Source organism: Mercenaria mercenaria, chromosome 19, assembly GCF_021730395.1.
Source record: "Mercenaria mercenaria strain notata chromosome 19, MADL_Memer_1, whole genome shotgun sequence".
Taxonomy (NCBI): Eukaryota; Metazoa; Mollusca; class Bivalvia; order Venerida; family Veneridae; genus Mercenaria; species Mercenaria mercenaria.
The window spans coordinates 44,530,907-44,548,658 of NC_069379.1; the positions used below are offsets into that span (position 1 = coordinate 44,530,907).

At 35.6% G+C, this 17,752-nt stretch overlaps 2 protein-coding genes across 2 annotated transcripts; one reads left to right on the top strand and one right to left on the bottom strand.

Moving 5' to 3' along the window:
* The first annotated feature begins 522 nt into the window (after positions 1–522).
* LOC123542223 (cholinesterase-like) lies at positions 523–6,617 on the top strand. The gene is made up of 3 exons (XM_045327942.2): positions 523–1,945; positions 4,760–4,913; positions 5,488–6,617. Exons 1-3 carry the CDS (start codon positions 565–567, stop codon positions 5,771–5,773), a joined length of 1,821 nt encoding a protein of 606 aa, XP_045183877.2. The 5' UTR covers positions 523–564; the 3' UTR covers positions 5,774–6,617.
* Positions 6,618–7,802: 1,185 nt separating this feature from the next.
* On the bottom strand, positions 7,803–13,054 carry LOC123542058 (uncharacterized). The gene is made up of 2 exons (XM_053531898.1): positions 12,577–13,054; positions 7,803–12,195 (listed from the first exon to the last, which is right to left on the bottom strand). The coding sequence occupies exons 1-2, from the start codon at positions 12,906–12,908 to the stop codon at positions 10,746–10,748; spliced, it is 1,782 nt and encodes a 593-aa protein (XP_053387873.1). The 5' UTR covers positions 12,909–13,054; the 3' UTR covers positions 7,803–10,745.
* Positions 13,055–17,752: the final 4,698 nt, after the last annotated feature.

Genomic DNA, 17,752 nt, shown 5'->3' on the forward strand with positions numbered 1-17,752 from the left:
GCACGCACTAACCCAACGAGACGTCGTAAAACCGTGCACCGAAATATTGGTGAAGAGCATAAATTACATTTATGAATAAGACCGTCTATCTTTGACAATTAATTATCATTTACTTTTGAAAAGTCGAAAGTCGTTTTGACTTGATGTAATAAATCTTGATTGAATCCAAAGAATGAATAAGGAATAACCTTTTGAACAAAGAATTTTATTAAAAATGCGTCTCATAAATTTTTAATTCCCGGTGTAATAAAATTCAAATATGACAGTTATATATGATTTCGCGATTTTTTTGGTGGATTCTTGACACCGACAGTTTCACATCAAATACTATTTATTCCTTTGCATCACTAAGTTGATTATCGTCAGAAAGGTTGAAAATTAGCATAAATAATAATATTGTTTTAAATATGATTTTGAATGGTAATAAACTTTGCATAAACCCCTTTTGTTATTTTATTTTTCACAATAACTTGAAGTTTTCACTGAAGCGTATATTGAAATGAGCGCATAATAGGTATTATATTTAAAACAGTGTCGTAGTTGAGATATTGTTATGTAAGAAAAATGCATCTTCAAATTATTTTTAACATTGTGCTTTGTGTTTCTCTCGGCGTTTCCGAGTTCCCCATAACAATTATGACAAATGCAGGGGATTTAATAACGGGAGAGTTGGAATATGTAATGATTGATGGCAAAAATAAATTGATGTCTAGATACTTAGGAATCCCGTATGCAGAGCCTATTGTCGGGACTAACAGATTCATGAAACCTAAACCGAAGCAGCCGCTTAGAAGGTTTGATGCAAGACGTACTCCGATGGCATGTTTTCAACAAACCGGTCAGGAGATGGAAATATTAAAAAACAGGTACGGGATGCCAAGATTTACAGAAGATTGCCTTACATTAAATATATATTCACCGTACCAACTAAGTACAAGTTATCTGCTTCCGGTAATGGTTTGGATCCATGGTGGGGGATTCAGACAGGGTGCAGCCTCCATGTATAGTCCCGAGGGTATAACACTATATGGAAACGTTGTTGTGGTAACTATAAATTACAGAGTCGGTATGTTTGGATTTTTGCGCGACAGTAACGGGACTGTTCCAGGAAATCAAGGACTTTGGGACCAACATCTCGCTTTGAAATGGATACAGGATAATATCGATAGATTCCATGGTGATAAGAATGACGTTACCTTATTCGGCCAATCAGCAGGTGCTTCTTCGGCTCTTTTACAAGCCTTGTATCCAGGAAACAAAGGATATTTTAGGCGAGTTATTGCGGAAAGTGGGACTCCATTGGCCCCATGGGCTATAAAAGACATATCCTCCGCCGAGAAATATCTAAATGACATAGGTTGTCCACCTAATACAAACGAAACTTTACCATGTTTGCAAAGCAAAAGTCCAATGAAGCTTCTGTACAACAAAGCGAACCTAGGTCCTGTCATAGACGGCGACTTTCTAATTGCCTCTCCTGAAGAAATCCTGTTAGAACACACCCCACGGACCGCGCCTGCGCGAGATATGTTCGCATCGGTCGATATTCTTCTTGGTTTCAACGATATGGACGGAGTCCTGTACTACAACACATGGGCTGCGTTGCTGGGACATACTTCCCTTGATTTCGACGTAACAAGAAAAGAATTTGATGAGAAAATAGTCCCTGAATTTGTGAGGACTAAATTGAGCTCGGCGTATTCGAACGCTACACGATATGCTCTAACAGAATTACTGACTTTCTTCTACACTTCATGGACGGATCCTACAAATTTACTTATAATACGTAACACTCTTATAGCAATGTCTAATGATCCAATGTTTCATTTTCCGGCCTTTCAAGTTGCACAAGCTCACGCTAGTCTTCAACGAGGAAGTACGTACTTATACGAGTTTTCCGTGCATTCCAACAAACATGCGCTCGCGGTACCCCCTTGGCTTAAAGGTACGCTGTCTTTTTTTACTGTTTTACAAGTTATCTTTTTTTAAGAAAAATGTATTTAATAGAAAATGTCTTTCAGATCAATAATATTTATAGGTTATTTAATTGATTTTGTGAAATGTGCACGATCTCAGCACGAGTATTGCGGATATTAAGCTACAGTTAAATTACTCGATCAAAGAACAGAAACAAAGCATTTTACGCTGCGTTGTACTAAATACATTTCAATGAACGATATATTAGAAAAGAAAATTTCTTTGCCGTAAGAAGGTCGGTCTGAAAAGTGTATGACATAACGTTTCTATAATTTGATATAATTTATTGTAAATTCTCTGTCGCTAATTTAAGTGTTTGTCCTTTTAACCACGTTGTAAAATAAGACTGCTGAAAAAGTACTTAAATGAGCCGTGCCATGACAAAACCAACATAGTGGGTATGCGACCAGCATGGATCCAGACCAGCCTGCGCATCCGCGCAGTCTGGTCAGGATCCATGCTGTTCGCTAACAGTTTCTCTAATTCCAGTAGGCTTTGAAAGCGAACAGCATGGATCCTGATCAGACTGCGCGGATGCGCAGGCTGGTCTGGATCCTTGCTGGTCGCATACCCATTATGTTGGTTTTCTCATGGCACGGCTCAAATGCTTTTCGGTGTTGTTCCAATTTTTCAACTTCTGCGATTGAGTGTTATCAATAAATAGTCACTGCCTCCCAGCAAATCACGTGACTATGTTAAAACCAAGAGATCTTTTAAATTCGACATTTCCGCTTGACAAATCAAATCTGAAATCTCCAGACCAACTGACACAAAAGCCACAATCTTTAAGAAAAAGTATTGGTCTGTTCAATGAGAAAAACTGTACAAGTAACACGGTATATTTCTTTTGTTATATTATAGGAACTAGAAATAAGTTTATTGTAATTCAGTTATTCATTGCAATTAAATTCTACCATATTTTACATATCAACATTATTTGTTTTGTCATGAAAACCGAAATTACATGGCACCGATGCACCATGAGAATACAGAGGTGTTAAAAAAGACCACTGATGCAAAAATGCACTGTAAATTTAATTTTCGGTAAAGGCACTTTAAACTGTTTCTAAACATTTCAATGTATGATATTTAGTTAATGTTATGGTTAATGTTTTGCAAATATAATATATGACACATATTTAAAAAAGGAAATCACGTCTCTAAATGGAAATAGAGAAAAATAATTACTTCTTATATTCAACTTTGAAAGGTAACAAAAATATTATTTATGAATATTTTGTCATCTCCGTTTTAAATTTTTTGTCACGAAATATAGGTTTTGACATAGAACTGCCCACATATTTCTTTTCGGAATGAATATACGTCTAAATATATCTCCATATTGTTCAAAAAAAAGTTGAATGTCTGGATGATGTTAGAAGCAAGTTGATATTATAACAATGACAGATGCACGTTCTATCATTATACGAAGGCGTAAATTTACATAAACGAACAATTTAGTGTAATAACAAATTTAATTGTGCCAGCATGTCTTCGTTCTACTGTTAAAACTGAAGACAGTAAGCATAAATATGTTAATTGCGTATTGTAAAATGTGGTTATAAAACTGTTAAGGTTTTCCTCCGGAAGAGGTAAAATCAACATTGGCGGATTGTCATAAAGAAAGAATGGAAACCACAATTTTAGTATTATAATAAAAACATGAAATAATCCGCGTATTCTCCACACTGCAATCTGCGAAGTAGGTTTTATGAAAAAAAAATCTATTAAACTTGCAAAGTTATTATAAGACCTACTTTATTGACATATTTAGTTAATTGTTTCCATAGTAAACACTTTCCATCTGATATTGCAACTTTAGTAGAAAATATGTATATTTTCTAAATTCGAGCCTTTTAAAAGCCAATATCCGACACCACAGCGTATCATAGCTAATGCAGCAATTAGCGAAGCAATATTTTTATTTTTTTCATGTTTTCCTCTTTCCTTGTACAACGTATTATGATCAAATATAATGTACTTGTAAATTTGTATCAATTTACTTATACAATGACGTACAGCACCAATCATTCGAAAGTCATAACACTACAGATTTTTGTCGTCATTATATTTTATATATACAAAGATACTTATGAAACCAAACATTCGAAGACCATTCATATCAGGTTCCTGTGGTCATTATATTTTATGTATACGAAAGCATATGATATAAAACATTTGAAAACGACCAGATTCATATCTGATAGTGATGACTTACAGATCACTGTCAGTATTTTTTAATTACCGTTACAAAACACTTATGACATATAAAACATCTGAATTATTCCAATTTCTTATAAGTAAGTAAGTTATTTATTATAGTGACATGTGTAAACAGTTTTTCATAACTAGATCATACAAATACACTAGTACAAAATACACCCGGCCCAATGGGCCTATGAGTCACTTTTAAACAAGTAGTCATAAATATTTACATGAAGTCACAAATGAATACAAAATATTTAATGTAGTAATAGCTTTGTCTTTAAAATGAAATATTAAATTATAATAGTGATGTAATGTTTGTTCAAACTTGAAATTGATCTATTCGTAATAATACGATGCAAGTAATATTATCTCCACTGTTTTCAAATTCCTTATAGAAAGACTTTTTTTGAAACTAAACATTCGAATATCATCATTTTCGTATTGAAATGTTATTACTTTACATGTCCCTCTAAAATATTTTTAATTACTTATTCACATACTCCTTTATGGATAAAGCGTATGTAAAATCAAAAGAAATTATTTTATCATAAATACTATATTACATGTCTTTCAGGTTCTTATCATGCCGATGAAATACCTTATGTGTTTGGATTTCCAATTCGGTCAAACGCATCAATATTTGGCCACACGCTTTCAAATTATACCAAAGAAGAAAAGCAAATTTCGAGGACAACGATGACGTTTTGGTCAAATTTTGCAAAAACTGGGTAAATAATTGAAACGTTTCTTTTTTTATTTTGTTATCAATCAACGTACATGTTTAAACTACATTTTATTTCATTTTCGTGAATAAACAGCTGTATCATATAACCGTATCAATTTTGAGCCAAGTTTTGGACATGTTTCCTATGAATTTTTCGTTGTTCATTCGAAATGAACGGCAGAATAGGATCGGAAATCAATATTTTAATTGCCGATCCTATTCTTTCTGTCATTCATTTCGCAGAAACAAACACACACTAAAAAAAACACAACATTTTGTACATTAACATTATCATTCCTTCCTATATGTAATCAAGGGTATGATATAAATTTCACACAATTTGTTGCATTTAAAATCAGCTACTTGGCCATTCTGTTCACCAGCCGGAACAGCTGCAACGTCATCCAAGGAACGTTCTCTCTGATATAGTACGCGGACGTCGACAAAACAGCGGCCTGTTTTCTCTATGCAGCATTGAGTATTTTTTCGCGCCTTTCCTTTTGGAATGTACGTCATAATTTCCAATGTGCAAAACAGGGCGAATGTGAATATTATCAGTTATACGCTTTCTGTTGCAGAAATCCCAACGTACCAGAAAAAAACTCGCTATTCTGGCCAGTATTCAATATGACGTCACAGTATTACTTTCAAATATCCAATCAAATGACAGATGCGTCAGTAAAGGACATGGCGCAGTTTCACCCCAGACGAATGGCGTTTTGGTCACATCTGATCCCACATATGATAAATTTACTGCAAAGTACCATTCAAGAAACAGAGGAGATATCGCACACTCGGAATGAAACAGTTCATTTTGATTTAATGCTAATTCCGTCAAATGGGACTTTTCACATCTATAATTAGATTTTCTTCCGGTTATGTATGAACACTTCTTCTTATTTTTGACAACGGCATTACGAGCTGTTCATCTTCTTCCAGATTTTTACAAAAATTACTAGTTCTTTCTGATCCAACACTAAAGAGTCTTTTACCCGTCTAAAATATTTTTCCATTACAGCTTCTTTTTGTTGTGGGCCTACTATGTAAATGCGTGGCTCTGGGGCTGTGCTTTTGGTGCTCTGTGCTTCCGGGAAATCTACCCTTTCCTATTATCTTTTGATATAACTTGTGAGATAATTAAATTAAAACATTTAGAAAATGTCTGTGTTAAAAAACATGTCTCTTTTAGATTTGTTTGTGACTTTCATCTGATTTTGCATTTCTGTAAAATGTTTACAGTCGAAGGATAATATCTTTATCAATATTTCATTTCTAATTTATCACTGTATATTTTACTTTACGGAAAAAATGAAACGGTAAGTGTACAGTAAAGAAAAGCACTTGGCCCTGCAAAATTAGTTAGAGTCGCCTGCCTTAAAGTAGGTCATCCACTGATAAAAATTAAGGCGGAAAGATAAGCATGTAGTATACTGATGGATTAAAATATCCATCAGCTGTATGAAATATGATTATATTCATGTTTTTGCTTTGGATTGAACTCCGTTTGTCATCATTATTTTAGTTATGTAACGCCGAGCAGTTATCCTAAACATTGTTCCTGGACTCTGTAGAAATACAAATCATGGAGGACAAATGATTTCAGACACAATGTTGTTTATCAAATATAGCTTGCACATTACAATATTTTCTGTTATTTCAATGTCCTAAGGCGTTGACATCGGTTAGATAAATTAAAGAGTAAAAATCATTGGATATATTGTCAAATGAAACATTGACGAAAGTCCGACAGAAAACAAACCACATTCACATCACATTCAAACAAGCCATTATGCCTAGGGACACTTTTTACGAGCATGCTGCCAAATTATACAATATATTTGAGGGTAGTATAATAAAAACGTTTCCTTAATTCATATTGAAATAGAAACGACTTTACAGCATAAAGTGTTTCAAACATATGTATTTTACAATAATTTGATTTCATATATACATGAACATACCATAACGTAGCGTAGCATAGCATAGCATCGCATCGGATCGGATCGGATCGGATCGGATCGCATCGCATCGCATCGCATCGCATCACGATATTCTTTCAGTCGTGTAATGTGTCATGTAATGTGATAAAGTTTCACAGTATATAACCGTACAGAGAAAGTCATATCAATACACATACTCAATATCATCGAAATTTTATGTTTTGAGATCAGATCAGTATATTAAATGTAGTATAGGTAGTTTGTATAACACAACTATTTTGAGGTTTCTTCAATTTATTGGACAGTACCAGTATAGTACGTGTAGAGAAAAACCTACAACATAAAACAGTAAAATCATGAACATAGAAAATACGAATTACAATACAACAATAGCAGAATGTGAAAAATACAGATTTCACAAAATAGATCTCTCGCGGTAAATAAGTTATCATTGCATTTAAAAAGAACAAATACTAAAGAAAATATCTTACCAGAATCGACTAGCAAAGGTACACTTATGACATAGTAAATTGTCCAAAGGTAAGGACATTAAATTACTACAGTATAACAATAGTTCTAGAGTAACTTGCGTTCACTCGGACAATGATTCTCAAGAATGAAGAATAGAGGGCCGTGCAATTGTTAGTTCGCGCCAAAAGTTGTTATTTGTGCATGAAGATAACTGACCAATGAAAACGTCTTCTATCTACAAAACAAGTTCAAATGCACGAGTGGACACATGACTGAACATGATAATACAAACACGGAGTACGATACAATATGATACAACGAAACACAGAGTACAAACATGATACAACGGAATACGGAGTACTGATCATCGATATACGACCTGACTATAAATAAATGACTGTGAATCCATTCATCAGTTTAAATAAAGTGACACTTGACTTTACTACATAAAAATAATAGAAACATTTACATGTGTACGATATGGTAAGTTCTATATGACATCAGATCAGTATATTAAAAATAATAGAAACATTTACATGTGTACGATATGGTAAGTTCTATATGACATCAGATCAGTATATTAAAAATAATAGAAACATTTATATGTGTACGATATGGTAAGTTCTATATGACGTATTTAATATGATAAATTAATAAATACAAGGTATGAACTGTGTGTAGATCTTTATGTGCATTTACGTAATTAGTACCTGTTTTTAAGGTTTTTTAATTTCCTGTACAACTTCAGAGAAATTAGTACAAAAACAATTGTAATAAAACATTGGAACATATGTTAAAGGGAAGTAATAGATGAACATTTGACTTAGTGAGATAATACTGATGACAAAACTGACACTTCACATAGTTGACTGTTAAACTAGAGTAAATCAGTTTACAAAAAAAAATATTATTGTAAATTACATTAAGACTATAATTGAATGTATTAAACACAATTTTTATGGGGTTCCTGTGACCCTGAGCTTCTGTCTTTTGATAATGAAAGTTTTCCCTTAAAAAGGCCAGGGATAGTACAAAGGAACAAAATTTATTTAAGTCGAATGTATGTCATTGATCTGGAAGGTATGAATCAGTGAGCGCAATACGCTGCTTTTGTATGGGAAACATTTGTGCCGAGTAGCGCCATAATCCCTTGCCTACTGATACGGCCATCGGTGGAAAGCTCTGGAAAGTAGACTGATATAGATAGCAGAAATATGAGTACAGGTTGATAGAGTTATTATGGGAAAACTTGTGGACAGCAAAGTTATGGATGTTAGAGTTATAGATAATAGAGTTATGGATGGTAGTTTACTGATAATAGAGTCATAGCCAGTGTAAGAATAATATATTTTGTTTGTTTGTTTTGGGTTTAACGCCGTTTTCTAGCAGTATTTCAGTCAGGTAACGGCGGGCAGTTAACCTAACCAGTGTTCCTGGATTCTGTACCTGTACAAACCTGTTCTCCGCAAGTAACTGCTAACTTCCCCATATGAATCAGAGGTGGAGGACTAATGATTTTAGACACAATGTCGTTTATCAAATTGTCACTTAGAACATACGCCCCGACCCCGCGATCCGTAGACTAACGTTCTTACCTACTGAGCTAAGCGGGTGGGTAGAACAATAGATGGTACAGTTATTGAAGGTAGAGTTATGGCCGTTACTGGAAGTAGCAACAAAAGCAATAAAGGGTGTTAATTAAGCAAAACATTTCAAAGGAGATTTTTTTTCATGAAAATGTGTTCGAAGATTCAGAGTGAGAGAGTCAGTGGCGCAGTGGTTAACAGGTTGGACTACATCGCCAGCGGTCTGGGTTCGATTCCCGATCGCTGGCCGTCAGATATGGTTATAGTAATGATTACATCTGACACATTATGATTTAACTTCTTGTGTTATTTATAACCTATTCAGATTAGCCATTTCTACATTAGATGTTGAGCATTATTCCTGACTTGGTTCCGTTCCGTTCCGTAAAGTACTATTAGTTATATAGGTATTCAATTTGGTAATTTGCGGAACGGAACGGAACAAGAAATATTTTACTTGATGTGATTGAGCTTGTACCACAGACAACCAACTGACTAGGTTCATGCACAGCTTCTGCAACAAATACGTTTTGCAAGCATTTGCACCCTTTCCCAGTTTCTAATTTTGTAGATAGTACATGGAATCAGAGTAACAAGTATACAGCTACAATCTGTAAGTGAAAAGAAAAATGGTCTTGCTGTAATCTTCAAGTAATGATTACATCTGACATATTATAATTCAACTTCTGGTGATGTTTATAACATATTCAGATTAGTCAGTTCTACATTAGATGCAGGTGAGCTTTATACCTGACTTGGTTCCGTTCCGTTCCGCAAAGTACCATAGCTATATAGGTAATGGTATTTTCGGAACGGAACGCAACAAGAAATATTTTACTTAATGTGATTTCAGCTTGTACCACAGACAACCAACTGACTTGTTTCATGCACTGATTCAGCAGCAAATACGTTTTGCAAGCATTTGCACACATTCCCCGTTTCTAAATTTGTAGATAGTAAATAGAATCAGAGTAACAAGTATACACCCACAAACTGTGTGTGAAAAGAAGAACGGTCCGGCTGTAACCAATAGCTATATTGCGAAACGGAACGGAACAAGAAATATTTTACTTGATGTGATTTCAGCTTGTACCACAGACAACCAGCTGACTAGTTTCGTGCACTGCTTCTGCAGCTCTTAAGTTTTGCAATCATTGGCACGCATGTTCAGTTTCAAATTCTGTAGATAGTACATAGAGTTACAATTATAATGATTACAGCTACAATTACACTGTAGGTGAAAAGAAGAACAGTCTTCATTTTTCATTAACATGTGACTAACCAGGACAATGAATCGAATGCAATAGGCTATTGTTTATCAGAGATGGTGATCTGATAAGTATCTGAAAATATTGTATTTTACACTTTGATTATACCCCGTGGGGTGCCTCTTAACTTGTTCCGTTCCGTTCCGCAAAGTACCATTAGCCGAATATGACAAGCAAATGCCATTTTTTAAACATTACTATTAGGGGTCCAATACCTTAAAACACTTTTTATACAGAATGTGTTGGCTTCGAGTAGGTAAATCAGTTTTAATCCATAATGGCCCTATACCGTTTACCCTTATACTTAAATTAAAATTTTGCGGTTAAAAAGGGTTCTATGCATTCGTGGGCACAAACTCAGATATTTGAATGTCATAAACTGAGACTTAAAAACTGAATATTATGACAAAAGAAGTGAAATGTTGTGATTATTGTTTAGTCAGTTAGTCATACAATGAATTTACATCATGATCTTCCTCTTAACTTTGTATGAAGAATTTAAGGCATGCATTGTTTCAGTTAAGTCACTTTCCTCTATTTTCATAATGTTTTATATCCCCGTTACTATATATTATTCCAACGAAAAGACGAGAAGTTCGTTAGAATTCAGACAAGAGACCAAAAGTCTCGAACGGATCTTGTCGCAGCATACACCTTTTAGCTTCTTTATATTATTATCCTGGCCCAGGAGCACTTCTATCTTCTTGCTTCTAGGAGATATCTTCACGACGGTGTCACTACTGTAACCATTGACAAACACGCGGCCTTTCCCATCTGTACAAATTCCGAGCGGAAATCTCAAATCATCATCGCTGAATGTGCTAATAATATTGCCAGAATAGTCCAACATAAATACGTCATCACTCTTCCAGCTGGTGATAAAAAGATGTTGACTATAATCGCAAGCAGTGATACGAATAGGTACTGAAGCTAGTGGAAAAGAATATAGAAACTCTCCAGCGTTGTTAAACACTTTTATACAACCAGAAGATGGTTCATGCACATCACCGCAACACACGTAGAGTTTACCATTTTTGTATGACAATCCTCTACAGTAACTTCCTGTACTAAATGTGGTTTTCAAGGCCAGTTGGTTTCCAATAGAAACAAACTGTATTTTCTTGTCTATAAATAGTGTAACAGCTGCTTCTCTGGGGCCAATCTCACATACACTGTGAGGTCCACTTGTCAGGCGAATGGAATCAACAAATGTATATGTTTTGTCAAGCCTTTTTAGTTTCATATTTTCTTTATCAGTGACGAGAATAGATCCATCAACTAACTGGCATATATCTACTATATGACAAACCTGAGAGTCGGATATCTCCTTTAAGTTAAATTTCCCTGACATGTGCAGTTTTGCCTTGGACCGACAATATTGACTAGGTTGATAGACACAATGTGCAGGAATGAAAGTGGACTGTTGAAAGTCGGGGTCAGTGGTTTCTTTGGATTCTGACTCTGGCGGTGAGGCAGATTTGTCGGTGTCGGCAAATGTTCCAAAGACATCAACTGAGCTAAAGTAGTCTTCAATTTCAGGATTGATCTTAAATTGTATAGACCCTTTTTGTTCTGTTTCAGATATTTCCTTCATCTTCTCCATAGCTTCATCAACATATTGTTTCCCCATTTTCACCAGAACAAAAAGTTCGCATTCATTATTTCTCTCAGAGACTTTCATTTGCTTTATGATATCTTCGGCCTTTGACTTTACATTTTTGAGGAACGCTGTTTCCTGATCCAAACTGCTAACGATGCGATTCTCTCTTAACTTTAACTCATCGAGACTGTTCCGTTCTAACTTATCGAAATACGTGTTGGCTTTCTTGCGAAAGTCGGCGATGATTTGCTCAGCTTGTTCTCTTTCTTTGGCGACACGATAAACGTTTGTTTTTCGGTCACTAAGGGATTTGCACACGTCTGATAAGAGTGTCTGAGTTACGTTCTTGGTTCTTTGGTATTCATAGCTTCGATGTATGCCTTTGGCGGCGTCGGCTAAATTCTGCATGTTTTTACAGGTACTGAAATGCATACGCGAGACAGTCATGAGTTTCTACATCAGTTGTATGAGTTAGCAAGATACTGTAATATATTATAATAACCAGGTAGCCGCTATCTGAAATAATACCGCAGGAACATCTGGTTTCTTCATCTATAATGAAAAGCTCGACCGTCACCGGTTAATGTATATTTGCGTCGGTGACACTTTAATTAAAAAGAAGTAAAAATTCAATGAATAAAAAGATACACAAATTATTTGAGAGAAGTAAACATTTATTTCTTAATTCAATACTACATGAAACAGGGGTAAATTCTATGTTAATCATTATCTGACTTACATTTCAATTTCCCCCTAAGAATGATAATACACAAAACTTAGTATGTAATGTATTGTATAATACCTGTGTTGGACAGTTTTGCAAACACTACAACAAACAACACCATGGTCACCGCAGAAGATGTTGATTAGTTCACCAGGATGATTTATACACCGGGTTAGTGAGGACTTGCTGATGGTTATAAATTGGCTTTGGTCGAGTAGTTTGTGTCTTGCGTTGAGAGGAAACCGGTTGTGGTACTTGATACAAGAAATGCACATATAGACGGAACATTCATCGCAGAATTTGACCGCTTCCACGTGCCTTCCTTCTTTCTCACACAGCACACATGAAAAATCATAGAACGGTTCATGACCGCCTTTTAACGATCTAGATAAATTATCAGCACCCGCCATATTGTCAAATGTATGCGCGTTTCAAGATAAAACATCGAAACTTGTTTTCATAGCTTAAGGAAATATCCGTGGTCTACGGCAGAAGCTGTATATTTTGAATGTAATCTTTCTGAAGAACCATTAAAAACCTTAATGATTTATCCTATTACGCGAACAAAAACTGTCTATTCTACCGGTCGTTCCAAATAGATAAACTTTTATCTCGATTTGCCGATATATATTTGTGGTCCTTATTTTGGACTTCGGTCACATTCAGTGTTAACATATATCATCGGAGATAAGATGGTAAAACTAGTTCAACTTGGTAGTTATATGTACTTCCTTTGACAATAATGAGTGTGTCATATCCATGTTGCTGTCAGGTTTTAGTCTTTCCGGCATCAGCCCGCCCGCTTAGCTCAGTAGGGAGAGCGTTGGTCTACGGATCGCAGGGTCGCTTGTTCGGTCCCCGGGCGGGGCGTATGTTCTCCGTGACGACTTGATAAAAGACATTGTGTCTGACATCATTCGTCCTTCACCTCTGATAATTCATGTGGTGAAGTTGGCAGTTACTTGCGGAGAACAGGTTTGTACTGGTAAAGAATCCAGGAACTCTGGTTAGGTTAACTGCCCGCCGTTACATGACTGAAATACTGTTGAAAAATTGCGTTAAACCCAAAACAAACAAACAAACTTTCCGGCATCCGTTTGAACGGCAGAATAGTAGTCGGTTAGCCGGCATTCTTTGTTCTCTTTATGGAAATTGACCGACAGACATTCTGGTGTGTCATTGCAGTGCTGAACAGAGCCTGTGTCCATACTGTGTATCGATTTGCCAAAAGTTTTATTACGTACATATTGCTCGTAAAGGAAAGTGTTTGTCTCTCCGAATGTAGCTGTACACAATTGAAAATAAAAGTATAACCTAACAATTAGATTCTGTAAATAGACCACTAGCTCTAAGATCAAGGTCACATTTATAGGTTGACAGTTTACATGGTGCGTTTCTTGTCCGTTCCATAACTCTTCCATCGATTAAGAGATTTTAAAATTGCATGGCATAAACGTTCCCTTTATCGAAATGACGTGTCGGACAAAAGCCCAAGACCCCTAGCTTCAAGGTCAAAGTCACACTTAGGCTTAACATTGTATCCTTCTTGTACAGTCAATAACTCTGCCATTCATCAGAAATTTCTTGTCACAATTCTTCCCTATGATGTGTCATGCTCAAAACCAAGACCATAGCTCCAAGGTCAAGGTTACCTTCGGAGAACTTGCTTAATCTGCATGCAAAATGAGTCACACCTAAACTATGCTGGCATATTTTGCACAGACAACTGTAGCATTTTTGTTCACACTTCGTGACTTCGGGGGCGATAGTCACTAATAGTGCCAGCTCTTACTTGAGCTTTAATTTTAAATACTTAGTAAATTTTGAGAGTTTAATCAGTCTGACTAAAGTACATCTCCTATTACGCTACGCATACTATTCATAGCCCCGTCCTGACGACAATTCCGCTAGCCAATCAGAGCGCTTAACTTACAACATTTTGCAAATCTACCTGTAGCCTTGACTTTTGATATTTACAATTCTTATTTCATATTGTGTTTGATCGCCGGTTAGCTCAGTCGGTCGTCTGATTGGTTAAAAAATGTGAATGTCAAATAGCTGAGAGTTGTATATATTTGTATTTTCCCTATAAAATGTCAAGGTCAGTAGTGGCTATTGTTAAGTTACCTTTAAGACACACCACAAAATAACTGTAATCTTTTGTATTTCCATGATGGTAATTATACATTTTTTATATGAAGAAATGAAAAATAACAAGTATATAGTTACAATTTGACAGTTACAGATATAGGGCTAAGACAATGTATTTAATGTCTAAATATATTATTCAATGAATGTAGTAGTATGCACGATTATTTGCACCAAGTTCATGTGAGAGGAAAAAGTGGACCACTAGGTATTGGTGGGTCTTTAACACTTCCAATTTCTTGAATACCGATGGATCAATCTGATTAAAGTACATCTCCTATTACGCTACGCATAGGATCTGACAACGAGCTATTGATAGCCTCGTTCTGGCGACCCATCCGCTAGCCAATCAAAAGCTAACTTACAACATTCTGCAAGCTTTAAAAAGTGTTGGTTTTTGATATTTACATTTTTATGTCCAAAGATGTCAAGGTAGCCGGTTAGCTTAGTCGGTAGGGCACTTGTTCTATAAGCGAGAGGTCCCGGGTTCGAGCCCTGGATTGACTGCAAATTTTTCTTACTCTTTGACATTCGAACAAGTTGTCTGATTGGTTCAAATAAAAATAGATTTGCGAAAATAAAAAATAGCAATATTGGAAATCCAAAATATACAGAAGACGACTGTGAATGAGTCGTTCTCAGATCTTCGTTTAGAAGATCAAGTACTTTAGTCAGATTGACCGATGGATAAAAATAAATGCTATAGCCTAAAATTAACGGTTAATGCGAACACGATAATGTTACACACCGATAGCCACACGAAAACTACATGCAGATATAGACTTGCCACGGTTCACTACTGCGAAAATACAAAGTGGTAATATTGGACTGGGAATTTACGGCATGAGATAAAAATAGAAATATGTATAAACAACTTTTCTCATTAGCCGCTTGTCAGATATTCATCAAACTTCATCCAGCCCTTTTAGAGGTCACTGTACCTAAAAACAGAAATACCTTTAAAGGGATCTTCACCAAACTTGCAATTATACTACACTGCTGTTTATTTTTAGGTCAGACCCCCAGCACAATGCACTGCTATTTTCATAATTATGTACGCTCTTTTGGATCTTGTATCTTTTCATTTCCGTTCTTTTCTGTTTCGAAATGTTTCGATTTGTCTCCCTTACGTTATAGGTCTTTAAAAAGCACTCATAAGGTCTCAAGAATTATCTCCCGTATAAAGCACTGCTTTTTCCTTTCTTTGCAATTAAACTAAATCTTGTCACAAAACGGTTTTTAGCGTCGCCTTTTAATAGCATTAGGGAACGAGGGCCATATCCGTCAATAAAATGGCGATGTTTCGTCAGTTGGACATTTATAGCACTTTGAAATAATTATAATGGAATCATAAGTTACCTTTTATGTTACTATAGCTTATTGTATAAAAACCTCATTTACATTTGCTACACAGCATGTTACAAAGATTTATACACTTACCGCTTCTGTGCCATTGTTTAATTAATGATTGTGAACTTCAAAATAAACGGGGTTACCGGCATAAGCCGGCCTCATACTAAAGAAAAAAACCCTGGTTTATAGCATCATCGTTCCTCCCTCAAACTTGTCCAAATATGGGCACTCAGTACTCTTCTTTAGGGGCCACGAGAGTTCAATAAAGAAATACTGTTAAGCAACTTCTTATCTTGAACCGCTGGATGCATCTTCGTCAAGCTTGGTCTGTAGCATCATCATAGGTCCTCTGCCAAATTTGTACCTCAGAGTGGATAATACAATAGGGTTATTATAACAGTAGCTTGATCTGGGATGCAGTATTCGGCTCGACGAGTGGATTTTGCCTGATCGGATCTCACGAGGCGCGCAAAATCCACGAAAGCCGAATACAAAGTCCCAGATCTAGCTACTGTTATAATGACCCTTTTATTATATACCTTTACCATTTTGATTCTTGTTTTGTTCTTGAACGAAATCTTCAATGTTTATCGATATTAAATGGAACTTACTGAAGTTTTTATGTGTGCTATTTATAGAAATGCCTCGGGTCATACATATGAACGAAAATAGTCCGGCAGCATACAATACGGAAGGTACAATACGGAATTTAAAAGGTACAATAAGGAATTTTTGTCTGTCTGTTCATATTTACTTGTGAAATACAGGCCGATTTTTTACAGAATTTATATAGGTATATAATAAAAGACAATATACGATAACAGGACATCAACTGAAAAGATCTGTTTAATGTTTTTTTGGGGGGTTTGTTTTTGTTTTTTGTTGTTTTTTTTTTTTTTTTTGTTTTTTTTTGGAAAATACATATTCCACTTCAGTCATAAAGCTTTTACAAAAATAACTCAAAAACATTTTGCAATATGACAATTTCGTTGTCATCGCCAATGTATACAAAGCAAAATAAAGATAAAAACTTTTCTCTGAAAATGTATTTAAAGGAGTTCATCACAATATTTTGTGCGCAGCTCAATCGCGCAGCAAGCGATATCCACTGTAAAGTTCAGAATTCGCCGCCGAAAGTGCATAATTGTCGGATATGCAGCGCACTCGCGCAAAATATATCGTATGTACTGACAATATAGGTCGTGCATCCATATTTTACCTTTAAAAGTGATGGTGTTTTATTGGAGGAGTAGTTGTAGGAAGTGCTCGAATCGAATACATTGTGGACAGCCAATTTGAAAGTAAACTACTTCGTCCAGTAATGATGCAGCCGACTCCCAAGTCAAATAAAATTCCAGAAAATCTTAACGTAGATATATCTCCTTCAAGTTCAAATGTGACTTCCTAAAAATGTTGCTATACTTTTTGTGCCCCATCCCGCATTTCACGTAGTAAGACCAGAGTTATGGCCCTTGATAGTCAAATTGTACATAAAGGGTCTAAACTTTTGTGTCGCATGTACCTCAAAATTATATGCGCCAAGAGTCATGAAACCACACAAGAATTAAATTCAGCATGCGAAGTTGTGCACCAGTGCTTTTATTTGAGGTTTCACTCAATAAAAACAGATTTATGTTCCTTGACGTGGTCAAATATATACGTAAATGGGATGTGAAAGCTTGTGTAGCACGTATCTCAAAAAGTATTTGACCCAGAGGCATGCAACCTTAAAGGAGCATTATTCTGCATGTGA

Coding starts and splice junctions, on each gene's coding strand:
- LOC123542223 (XM_045327942.2), top strand. CDS start 565: ATGCATCTTCAAATTATTTTTAACATTGTGCTTTGTGTTTCTCTCGGC. Junction 1,946..4,759: donor GGTACCCCCTTGGCTTAAAG/GTACGCTGTCTT, acceptor CATGTCTTTCAG/GTTCTTATCATGCCGATGAA. Junction 4,914..5,487: donor TCAAATTTTGCAAAAACTGG/GTAAATAATTGA, acceptor TTTCTGTTGCAG/AAATCCCAACGTACCAGAAA.
- LOC123542058 (XM_053531898.1), bottom strand. CDS start 12,908: ATGGCGGGTGCTGATAATTTATCTAGATCGTTAAAAGGCGGTCATGAA. Junction 12,196..12,576: donor TGCAAAACTGTCCAACACAG/GTATTATACAAT, acceptor TATGCATTTCAG/TACCTGTAAAAACATGCAGA.